The sequence below is a fragment of the Lycium barbarum genome, chromosome 6 (genome assembly GCF_019175385.1).
Source record: "Lycium barbarum isolate Lr01 chromosome 6, ASM1917538v2, whole genome shotgun sequence".
Lineage (NCBI taxonomy): Eukaryota > Viridiplantae > Streptophyta > Magnoliopsida > Solanales > Solanaceae > Lycium > Lycium barbarum.
In genome coordinates, this window is record NC_083342.1 from 12,034,437 (window position 1) to 12,046,827 (window position 12,391).

At 37.0% G+C, this 12,391-nt stretch overlaps 1 protein-coding gene across 1 annotated transcript; it reads right to left on the reverse strand.

Moving 5' to 3' along the window:
- Window positions 1-1,699: 1,699 nt before the first annotated feature.
- LOC132600797 (ATP synthase subunit d, mitochondrial-like) lies at window positions 1,700-5,834 on the reverse strand. The gene is made up of 5 exons (XM_060314189.1): window positions 5,535-5,834; window positions 5,295-5,376; window positions 3,029-3,093; window positions 2,156-2,242; window positions 1,700-2,049 (listed from the first exon to the last, which is right to left on the reverse strand). The coding sequence occupies exons 1-5, from the start codon at window positions 5,703-5,705 to the stop codon at window positions 1,948-1,950; spliced, it is 507 nt and encodes a 168-aa protein (XP_060170172.1). The 5' UTR covers window positions 5,706-5,834; the 3' UTR covers window positions 1,700-1,947.
- Between the last annotated feature and the right edge of the window lie 6,557 nt (window positions 5,835-12,391).

Here is a 12,391-nt window from a genome sequence, read left to right on the forward strand (position 1 = left end):
AACCCAACCTGACTAACAATTTCTCAGGCTTTTTTAAGAAACTGATGTAATTATTGGCTCGGCAATCCTAATCAAATGTTAGATATAGTAAAATAAGCATTGCCTTATCAAAGCTTAGGTGAGAATATGCTACCCCCTATCTTTGCAAGAAGAAAATGACCCACATTCTTGCAATTTTCCAGTTGCTTGAGAGCCCAATTATAGGTCCAAAGGAGAGAGTAGTTATAATAGGGTAACTTATGTAAGAGAGTAGTTAGGAATAGGATAACTTAATGTAACAAGCTATAGTTTTCAGGTTTCTAACCCACCGTAGCTACTATTTTTGTAATTATAATTCGTAGCTATATTTTACCTGTTTCGCGTGTATACGAGTGTATTCGGTCCAAAATACAGTCAGTCAAATACATATGTATATAAATCAGTCAAACAACATATTAAGTTAAATACTCTACTTTGTCAAAATACAGTCAGTCAAATACATATGTATATAGATTAGTCAAGCAACACATTATATATCTAGTTTGCCCAAACATACAGTCAATCAAATATATATACCTTATAGTTGTTGTAAATACAAATACCTTATAGCTACGATTTGTAATAAAATTAAAGTATAGTTATCATACTTAAATGCTTCTTATATGTTAGCTACACCACGTAAAAACCCCATAATAACTAACAGCCAGCTGGTTACATAAGCCAAAAGGTGCCTTATCTATGTTCCATTGTTATTTTACCCCAAAAAAGTAATTTCCGCTTGGCATTTAACATGAATTGACTTAATACAATAGCTATCCTAAACCATAATACTACTTTCCCCTATCAACCACATAGAAAGTGCCACATCAACCATAATCGATCCTTATGATTCTAGGCGTTTAAAATAAGAAAAGGGCTAAGCACAATTCACATGATGCTAAATAAAGGCACTCATTATCCTCTTGACTCCATTAAGCAAAAGGACCCTGCTGATATTGACTACCGTCTCAAATTATTTATTATAATTATTTAAAATAATTAAGTCAAATTATTTATCATTTAAAAACTTCAAGAAAAAATTAATTAATTTCATTTTATCCTTAATAAAATTTTATCAATAATTGAGATGACACACATAAATAGAGTAAATATTTAATGGCTAGATATTATAATTTAAACATAAATAAGAATAAAGTAGTCAAAACACCCTCCAAATTAATATTTCTTAATAGGCGTGTAAAAATAAAAAAAAAGGACAAATAATTTGAGTCGGAGAGAGCAACCTGTTGCAATCCTATCAAAGTCTATTTCGTCACAGCCAAATTTTCTCTCCTGGAAAATAAAGCTGACAAGCATGTCAGAAATTGGAAAACAGAGACAGCCGTCAACAAAGACCGCAAAATAAAATTCCACAAGAATGTTGAGAAATGGAAATGCAACTCTTCTTTGCACAAGAGTAACAGTTTAACCACGAATACAAAATGCATTGAACATGGAACTTTATCCTGACTGGGTAAAATTTCTTGAACCCGTGATATAATAAATTCCAGGATGTGCTATAATACACTCAGCACTGGATATTACATTAAATATTTGAGAATCTCATCTCTTCTTTTGTCAAACAAGCAAGGATATACCAATCATAACATCAAATCAGCAAAACACAAGTCGCGGTCAGAAAAAAGACAGGAAGATTAACGCCAAATAGTGAGGATTCCAGTAGAAAAGAATTCAAGATTTCTTCAGAAATGGAATTATGATATACTTGTCCACTCAAGACATCTTTGTCCTCCAAACAGATGCTACATTTGTCTCAGAGCTGAAGTACATTGTAGCTGTTAAAATTCTTCAAAATAGCCCAGCAAATGAAAATCAAACCAATTGGTTCTTCCGTTTTATTTCTAAATAACAGATGAACACACAGAATCCACGCCACAGGAGGATCCCAAAAACTGCTCATTAGGCTAATTAGTAGCCCCAGTAATCATTTCGAATTTCATCATCAAATTTCTTCTTTAACTCAGGATGCTTCGCAAAGTACTCTTCTGCAGTCATGGTACTGAGTTTGTTCTGTAAATCAAAACAGAGCTACGATTAAATACGCATATTGAGGAAGAGAAATAACTTGATATGTTTATCTGGAGGTAAAGGAAATTAAGCGGCAGCTCTGCATCACCTTCAACTCTTGCACTTCAGCAACTTCCTTTTCTAATCTTTCAGATTCCTTAAGAGATTGCTTCTCAGCTTCTTTCAGTTCCACCAACTGCAGTTTTGTTTTGAAAAAAAATCATTAAACAATTTCCGGAACATGAAACTTTTAACTATATCTTTGGAACATGGAATTTTAATTTAGCATCAACACTTCTAGAACATGCACACAATATAAGAGGAAACAAGAACATAGGTCTCTATTGTAAGTATCAAATCTGATGAAACATGACAGCCAATTAAAAATCTAGATTTGAAACATGTAAATTCACAAGATGATTCTTGTATTTATCTCATTTTGTTAAATAACTTCAACCTACTTTGCCTTTTGTTCCATTTGAAGAAGTTGATCCCTTTCTGTAAGTAGCTGACTACAGACTACCCCTCTTAAAGAATTCAATTAGCACAGAAGTAAGAGTTCAGAGTAAGGACTTCAGTTCAGAGTATTCGTTCAATTGATAGGACTCTATTTTACAACTAACTTGGCGCACTTAGACTATTTCACGGGGCACCCGCTGTCCCCCACCGGCACATGTACCAGGTAACTGTATCCACCAAGGTTTAGGCAGATGGGAAAAAGTTACTTAGCAAATTTTTTTTTTGTCTCCGCTAGGATTTGAAATCCAGTCTCTAAAGTTTTCATCCACTTCATTGATCGCTAGCCCACACCCTTGCGTGTATTTTTTTTTTTTTTACTCACCATTATACTAGAACGGCATCTATCCTACAACTAATTATCCCACCAGTATAAAACAGAAATAAAATAATAAGGAAACAAAAAAGAAATTACAAGACCAAAAGATCAGTGAAGAGGAGAGAGTAGTATCATGATTTCCCTTACCAAGGCATCAAACTTGGGTTTGTATTGAGGAGTAACTGTGTCCTCAAACTTGGGGATCTCAATGCCTGCAAGACAACATAGTTCAAATCACTAGCTCTAGACGAGGATATTTGAAGGAGTAACGTCACATATATAAGTTGAATCACAGTAAACTAGCTTCAGATAATTGTAATTGCTTCTTTCAATCTATATTAAGCAGGACCTCCATGACAGAAGGAATTGCATATAAACAAGGCTATCTAGACTTCAAACAATCAAAAATTTCAACTGAATACAAAGAAAATTTACAGGAGACAGGTAGGTGAAATTTAGCCCATGAAAAAACAACCCACCTTACCCGCACAGGTTAGGATGGATTGGCTTGGGCAGGGCATATATTCATTGGCGGGTCATTTTGGTAAAAGATTGCAAGAAAAAATCAGATTAAAGAGGGTAGCTCAAGTGGCAAGCACCCTCTCCACGTCCAACGGTTGTGGGTTCAAGTCACCATTTTACCACATCCAAAAAAAAAAAAAAAACGAATTGGAAAAATTTATGTATCCTATTACAGTATTATGGAACAAGCTGAGGGAAAAATGAACAAGACCTAGCAAGAATTCTGATTGATAGGGAGGAGAAGGGAATATATTGAAATTGTTTTTTCCATGTTTCACATAACTAAGGGAAAACTCTTATTATGCTGGAGGGGGCACATATTTCAAACAGGAGCTATGTCATTTCCAGAGAATTCTGAGCCTAGAAAATCGCGGTGGATTGAGTCCTTCGTCAAACAAGTGAAATTTGAGTCGACGAGCAGTTCAAAGAAGCAAAAAGGAAAGAGTCTAAACTCTAACAATCTTTTGTAAAGCTGGTCAGTGGTCAGCTAACCAGATGTAATGCAAGAATTCGAGAGCGAATAACATTAGCTTGATAGAAAAGTTGCAGCTGCTGTTGGCTATGCTAGCTATTGCTTCGTGGTTCGTTCATTTTATAACAAAGTTAAGACTCAGTTTTCTAGTGTGAAAGGTTTCTACATGGTCTTGCAGTTGGAGAGGGAATTTCTCATTTCTTTGTGTCCAAAACAAATTTGAAGGTATAAATAGGAGACCAAGTTTTAAACAAACACATAACTCATCATAACGGTACATGAGGACACTTCATGCTCTTTAGTTCTTCCGAATTTTGCATCAGACCTCAAGTTAAGACCTCTCTATTACTTCTTCCCCTCACCCCTAGCTACCTTAAAGCATAGCTTTTCAAGTCTATCACCCTCATGCTGACGGCCAAAATCTAGGTTTCTCTCAGCCGTGTCAACGTACCCAAAACTTGTGTATCTTGTGGACTTGACAGCTGCACAAAGATATTATGTCTTTCATATACTTGAGTCTGAATAAAACAAAAGATAAAAATCTTTCATCCCCAAGCAAATCAAAGTGATAAACCTGGAGTCCTTAGGCCAAGCTTGATTTAACTTTCATGTAACAAGAAATTCCTTTTTTTGGCTAATTCTTTAACGTTTGTTAACTACCAATTACTTCTCAGGAACAGTCCTATTTTCAGATGATTCACGGCAGAATTGGATCCATCAAGTTCAGGCACCTCACTTAACCTTCATTGCACTAAACATTCTCTGCTGTGGAAAGTCAAACATTCACTCGCCCTAACTTGCTAATTAGCCACCATCAAGAATATTTAGCTTTTCATGTCAAAGATAAATCAAGAAAGTCCCCTAACTCTGGAACGTCGATTAAACCTAACATGACACATGGCAGGTCCAGGCAAGCAGTAACTTATATACATAGACTTTATTAAATAACTGATCCAATTCTAGATAGTAATATTCTCCAAATTATGCACCACGTCAAACAACGAATATAATAAAACGAGCACACATCATTCTTAATAATATTCATTACATCGAGAAAATGGAAAATGATCTCTTGTATGACAAAAGAAGTTGCACAAATAGCTCATTCCAGAAGCTCTTCATCCTTATCAATTACAGTATTAGTTATGGCCATGCACGCAGTAATTTCTCAAGAAGAGGCATCCTTCAACAAGAACTTTAGGATAAGGCGTTTGGAAAACATTCGATTAGAGTTTGACATTTTCTTTTAGCAGTGATGATTTTGATTATTTTCCAGACAGAGTTGCAGACGCAAAGGAAACAAAGATTAATCAAGAAATCATATGCTTGTCTTCACTAGACTCTGCTAAAAAGGGATTTGTGGCCAATATTTCTTAGAAAAGATGGTGAACACAAAAAGAAATGGGGTGTTCCACATACTTTCATAGGCCTCTTTGTACATGTCGACCAAGCGAGAACCAATTCCTTTCCTGTAATATTCCCAGTTTATGGGCTCAGGCTCCTGCATGATTAGAAGCAAAGATCCCTTCTGTGTTAGAGCCTCTTATCCAAGTTCAATTAAATTAAACATAAATTAGAAAAAAAACTGATTAAACAGCAACCTAAGCGCAGATCCAGCAATGAAACCCTAGATCTACACATAAGAGATGAGGTACGTACCTGGCTGAACTTGGTTTGGAGTTGAGAGTTAACATCATCGAAAGCACGACGGAGATTAGAGAACTCCTTTTTAGCTTCATCGGTTACTAAAAGCTTAGCCATACCTTCCCAATCAATAGTCCTACCTGCCTTGAATGTTACATCTGCTATCTTCTTCACTGTTCCACTCATTTTTTCCGATCTCGTTTTCTTCTGCTATTCGGCTCTGTTTTGGAGATGATGCGATTTTCAGGCTCAAGGCAAGGGCTTCCTTCCCCCTATTCTCTCTTTACCCCTTCTTTTTTTCTTTACTTTTCACCCCATTCCACTTTCTTTATCTCAAATTTATCTGATATTACCATTTTTGTTCTTTTTTCCTCTTTTCTAATTTGTGTGATATAGATATGGAGGTTAAGAAATAAAGGAGGATTTTTGAAATTTATGGTCTAAAATAAGTTAAAGATATTTGTATGGTTATAAATTATCTCGTTAAGTGTAAAAGATACTCCCTTCGTCCAGTTTTACTTGACACGCCTATTAAGGAGTCAAAACTAGGATTAAAAGTTTACCATATTACCCCTAATTATTGCTAATTACCGATTGGAATCAATTAAAGGTTATCAAAAAAAAATGTGTAGCCAATTAATTAAGTAATGGGTTCCAACGATTTACCTATTCCCTGTAAAAAAAATAGTTTTGACTAGTATAATTCCAAAGTGTTGGAAAAGGGAATTGAAAATTTTGACTTATTAATACTAAGGGTAAAATAGAAAAAAAAGTGGTAAATTATCTCTTGATTTTCTAAAGTGAACAAGTAAAATTGGACACATATTTTTAATATAGTGGACAAGTAAAATTAGACGGACGGAGTAAAGTTTAAAGTTAAATTGTTGTCAAATGAGGAATGTATCATTCTTTTTGGGATGGTCTAAAAAAAAGTGTATCACATAAATTGGGACAGATGGAGTAATTTTTATCTTGAATTTAAATATGAAATTTTTAACTTTGTTGGTATAAAATTGACATATTAAGAAACTGTGTGACAAATATTATAAAACAAAATTGTTAACATTTCAAATATTTAAAACAACATACCCTGATCCCACCAAGTGGGGTCTGGGAAAGGAAAAATGTTGGGAAAAAGGTCGAAAATATTACTCTACTTTGGGAAAAGGGCCAAAAATATCTTTCATTACAAATTTGGGTAAAAATATCCCTCCCGCTATTAAAGTTTTCAAATATACCCCTGTCTCCCCAAAATAACACTATTTTATTTTTAAACCCGACCCAACTAAATGAAAAACCCGGGTTACCCGCTCCTGTGCCTAGTGACTCCAGATATAGGACTCGGGAACAAGTTGGTCGCATATGAATTTTTTATGTAGTTGGATCGGGTTTAAATGGAGGGGGTTTAAAAATGAAATCGGGTTATTTTGGGAATTTTCTTTAAGATAGGGGTATATTTGAAAATTTTAATGACGGGAGGAGGTTTTTTACCAAATTTTATAACGGAGGATATTGTAGCCCTTTTCCCAAAAATGCATGCAAAGCTTACCCCCCCCCCCCCCCCCCGAAGGTAGGCACGTTATTTCTGATAGGCCCTCGGTTTAAGAGGAAATAAAAAAGCAACACTGATAATAGACAGTAGTAACAACAAGATAAACTTTATTTTTTGTTTTTGTTATGATTCATTATTTGCATCTAATTAGCTCTTCTTTTTTTTTTTTTTTTTTCAGTTTCAACATTGACTTATTTTGCCGAGAAGGTTAGGGTTCGAGTCTGTATAGCCATGTCAAATGTAATAATGAAAAATACAAAAACAATGTATAATTTTCATTTCTTCATTATTATTTATTTTTCTAGGATTGTTGCTCAATTGGTTAGAGCACCTCCCTGTTAAGGCGGAAGCTGTGGGCTCAAGCCTTATCAGTCCTGAATATAACTACATTGGTCTTAGTAAAAGGTATTTTAGATGCACGTGGTTTCAAGTTAATGCTAGATAAAAAAAAATCGGTTATAGTTTTATGTGCGATGGTCCAGGATGAGGTGGTTTGATGACTTGACGTCATCTTTACCTTCCTCCGACTTATCACTGGCAGTCGATTCAAGGTTCCTAACTCACGATGACAATAAGGAATAAATTAGACAAATAAACCATGGATAAATCCAAGCGATCTTTTCATAGGCACTTGCGCCCCGATTGAAACTATCAAGTTTTACTACAGATCTAAGAATAAGCAAATGTAAAAAAGGTACTAATACTCCTGGTACGGAAAAGAAATCGGTGCGGCAACTTACTAGTCCTCTACTCTAATTCTCGGCCTCCACACCGTCCTACCAAGGGTCATGTCCTCGGTAAGCTGAAGCAAGTATGATTCTATATGGGTGATTGTGGATAGACTGACAAAATCAGCCTATTTTCTTCCAGTCAAAACTACCTATTCAGCAGAAGATTATGCAAAGTTATATCTCAAGGAGATTGTGCGACTTCATGGCGTCCCGATATCTATTATTACAGATCGAGGAGCCCAATTTACAGCTAAATTCTGGAAGTCTTTCTAAGAAAGTTTGGGTACTCAGGTAAAGCTTAGCACGACGTTTCATCCGCAAACTGATAGGCAAGCCGAACACACTATTCAGATCTTAGAAGATATGTTACGGGCATGTGTGGTATATTTTGGTGGTAGTTGGGATGACCACTTACCTCTAATTGAGTTTGCTTACAACAATAACTACTATTCCAGCATTCAAATAGCCCCATATGAAGCTCTATATGGAAGAAAGTGTAGATCCCCAATTGAGTGGTTTGAAGTAGGAGAGGTACAACTAATAGGCCCTGAGTTGATACAACAAGCGGTGGAAAAGATCAAGGTTATCCGAGATCGATTAATGACAACCCAAAGTCGCCAAAAATCCTATGCGGATTGATGACTAGGTATTTCTGAAGGTATCACCAATAAAAGGAGTGATGAGATTTGGAAGGAAAGGAAAATTGAGTCCTCGATATATTGGACCCTACAAGATTGTCCGCAAGGTGGGTCAAGTAGCTTATGAATTGGACTTACTTCCAGAACTTGAATTAGTCCATCCGGTTTTCCATGTCTCAATGCTCCGAAAATGTGTCGGAGATCCTACTAGGATCGTGCCGGTAGATGATGTTCAAGTGATAGAAAAGTTGGCTTATGAAGAAGTACCTATCGCTATACTAGATAGGCAAGTGCGGAAGCTCAGAAATAAAGAAATAGCTTCAGTCAAAGTCTTATGGAGAAATTATAACCGAGAAGAAATGACTTGGGAAGAGGAAGAAAATATGAAGTCTAAGTACCCACACTTGTTTCCACCCCCAGAAGATATCCAAGATGAAACATCAAGATTATGAGGTATGTATGCTTTCTTTTCATGCTTTCGGTCGTGTGTGGCCATAAATATATTGCTATTGTGTTGTGGTCCTATGAGGCATGTTCATTGTGGGATGTTGTGACAGGGTGATAGCGCTATGTTACAGGGGAAACTCTGGCGAAATTTCTTTAGAATTCTCGAGAACTTAACATTCGAGGACGAATGTTTTTAAAGGAGGAAAGAATGTTACACCTCTCGCTTTCATAGTGGGGAGAATTACGGTTTTCTAGCCAAGTATGCCTTGAAATGGAAATTTATACCCGAGCATTGAGATGCTAAGCATTTTACCCCGTGTATGGGGGTACTAGTGGGTATTCCAGGTATATTGCAGGATTAGAAGTTGAACGGATTGAACCGACTCAGGCTGAGGAGACTCAGGAGAATCTGCAGACACTAGACATCATCGACGGACCGTCGATCATGTCGACGGGCCATCAATACGAACCGTCGTTATGATTTTGAGAATTCTGATCTGCAGAAACCGATCGACGAGACACGTCGACGGACCGTCGACACGTAGACGGGCTGTCGATCTCCGCCGTCGATATGGTTCTGGAGCTTCTGATCTGCAGAAGCACGTCGACGGACCGTTGACATGTCGACGTGACCGTCGACCCGCTCATCGAACCGCTCGTCAGGAACATTCCAGTTCCAGCTATAAATAGACAAGTTACCCCCCAAAATTTCAGATTTCATTCTCTCTCCAAGTGTTGAAGGTTCTAGAAAAATTCTCTCATTATATCATCACATATTCAAGGGAAATCAAGGAGTACACACCAAGAAATTGTGGAATCAAGGGTGAGGATACTCTCTAGGGTTTGTGGAACTCAAGGATCTTTTGGTGTTGAAGTAGGGTTTTCTCCAAGTGAAGAAATTCCATTCAAAGTCCATTCCTACATCACCAAAGGTAAGCTTTATGTTTATTTCATGCTATTAAAAGTATTGAGAGGTTGAAAGACTTTGATTATGAAAAGGAGGAGAATATGGAGTACAAATATGGAAATAATAATATTCTTGAATCAGGACTTAACTTGAATCATAGTTTTTGATAGGTAAGGAGAATAAGATTGCTATGAATAGTATTAAAGAGGTTGTAGAGGCATTGTGTGGGATGGCTACGGTATGGTGCCACAGTTAGGGTTATAAAGGGGCTTGATAGGGAATGTTGAGAAATTAATAATGTCTAGCTTGATGAAGTTATTGATTGAGATATTGTGGGTGTTGTTATTGATGTTGAGAATCGCTTATTATGTGAAGGAAGTCATCGAAACAAAGGAAATGTTATCCAATTTTCGTTAGCTTTAGCCTAAGCTTAAGCATGCCTTCGATTACCTGATTTTAGTATGAACTTTCTTGAAGGTAGAGACGTGAGTATTGGAGAGAAGCATTCAAGTGATACAGTAGCTAAACGAAAAGGTATGTAAGGCTAGCCCCTTCATTTCTAAGGCATGATTCCTATGATATTATTTTCCTTATTCTCCATGAATTTCTTACATTCTGGAAAATATGAGTCAATGTTATATAGAGCCTCTTATGAGATAAAAAGAATAAGAGATATGTTATGAATACGATAAAGGTAATGATGAACCTAAGTCTAGAGATTCTAAAGCTTATGATACGATATTCTCACGATGTTCATGCTATGAATATGATATGACATTTTACGAGGCTAATGATCATTATATGATTCCTTGATGTATTCATTGTTGCTAAACCCACCTTATAATGTTAGTTCTTTCGAGGTGAGGTATGATGATTACGATTACTCCATAATGGAATCGGGGGTTCTCGACCTTACGTCACCCCGATATGGTTATAGATTACCTTCGAATTCTAATGCATGCTTTATGATAAGTTTATGATAAGTATGTGATGATGATGATTACACCGTGCCTAGATGGCCGGACATATCACCGCGAAGGCGGGCTGCATACGATTCCACCGTGCCTGGATGGCTAGACATGTCACCGCTAATGCGGGCTGCTTATGATTACACCGTGCCTAGAGGACCGGACATGACACCACTAGTGGGCGGCATATGATGGTTACCCGGACGCGGGTTAACGACGATGGTACATATGATATGTTTATATATATGAGATGTATAGCACGTGTTTACTTTTAAAGGTTGATCAGGTTATATCCTCATATCATGCTTCCTGATTTCTTATTATGCCAGTATTATTCATGTCTTACATACTCAGTACACTGTTCGTACTGACGTCCTTTCTTTTTAGACGTTGTGTTCATGCCGACAGGTAGACGGGGAGGTGACCCAGATTCATAGTAGCTGATCAGCGGACTTACAGGAGCACTCCATTATTCTGGAGGTGCTATTTTGTTATATTATTTTGTGTACATAGGTTTTCGGCATGACGGGGTCCTGTCCCGTCCTCATGTATAGTACTCTAGTAGAGGCTCGTAGATACGTATGTGTGGGTATTATGGTTTCATGATTTTCCTCATTGTATATATATTATCTTGATAGCCGAAGGGCTTACGTATATAAATGTAGATATGTTCAAAATAAAAAAATGGTTTTCCTTACGACTAGAAGTGTGGAGCAATAGATAAATGCAGAATAAGTATGATGACTAACAGTATGAGCGGTGTTCGGTAGTCAGCTCCGAGTACCCGTCATGGCCCCCTAGTCGGGTCGTGACAAATCAAATGTAAAAAAGGTACTAATACTCCTGGTACGGAAAAGAAATCGGTGCGGAAACTTACTAGCCCTCTACTCTGATTCTCGGTCTCCACACCGTCCTACCAAGGGTCATGTCCTCAGTAAGCTGAAGCTGCGTTATATCCTGCCTAATCACTTATCCCCAAGACTTCTTTGGCCTACTTCTCTCTCTCCTTAGGCCCACCACTGTCAACTTTTCACACCTCCTCACTAGAGTATCTGCGCATGATCGAACCATCTCGATTTTCCTTTCCACATCTTTTCCACCACGGGGGCTACTCCCACCTTGTCTCGAATCACTCATTTCCCAATATTATCTTTATTGGTATGCTAGCCCATCCATCTCAACATCCTTATTTCTACTACTTTCATCTTCTAGACATAAGCTTTCTTAACTGGGCAACACGTCTCCCCGCATAACATAGTTGGTCTAACCACCACTCTGTAGAACAATTCAAGTATTTAAAAGGCATATGAAAAATTACGGTCAAAGAAAAACTCATTTGACTCTCAAAATAACGGTGCCACATAAATTAGACGGCGGAAGTACTGTAGTACAGGATTGACAAAATGTTATATTTATTTATTTTTGCCTTTCCCATTTATTTATTTTTCCTTTGCGTGTCTATTTTACAGTTTGAATAATCTGAATTAATCAGAGTTTCACTTTAAAAGGTAAAATGGTATATATTAAAGGTGATTTCATTTTTGGAGCTCGAACTCGAAATCTTTGATTGAAAATAAAGAGCTACTTATCCCGCCACGATCTTTGGTGGTTCCTATATACACTTTGAAT

Excerpts from the sequence above, each read along its gene's own strand:
- LOC132600797 (XM_060314189.1), bottom strand. The coding sequence starts at position 5,705 with ATGAGTGGAACAGTGAAGAAGATAGCAGATGTAACATTCAAGGCAGGT. Across the intron at positions 5,377-5,534 it reads TCCAAACCAAGTTCAGCCAG|GAGCCTGAGCCCATAAACTG; the intron begins GTACGTACCTCA and ends CTAATCATGCAG. Across the intron at positions 2,050-2,155 it reads CTGAAGTGCAAGAGTTGAAG|AACAAACTCAGTACCATGAC; the intron begins GTGATGCAGAGC and ends TTTGATTTACAG.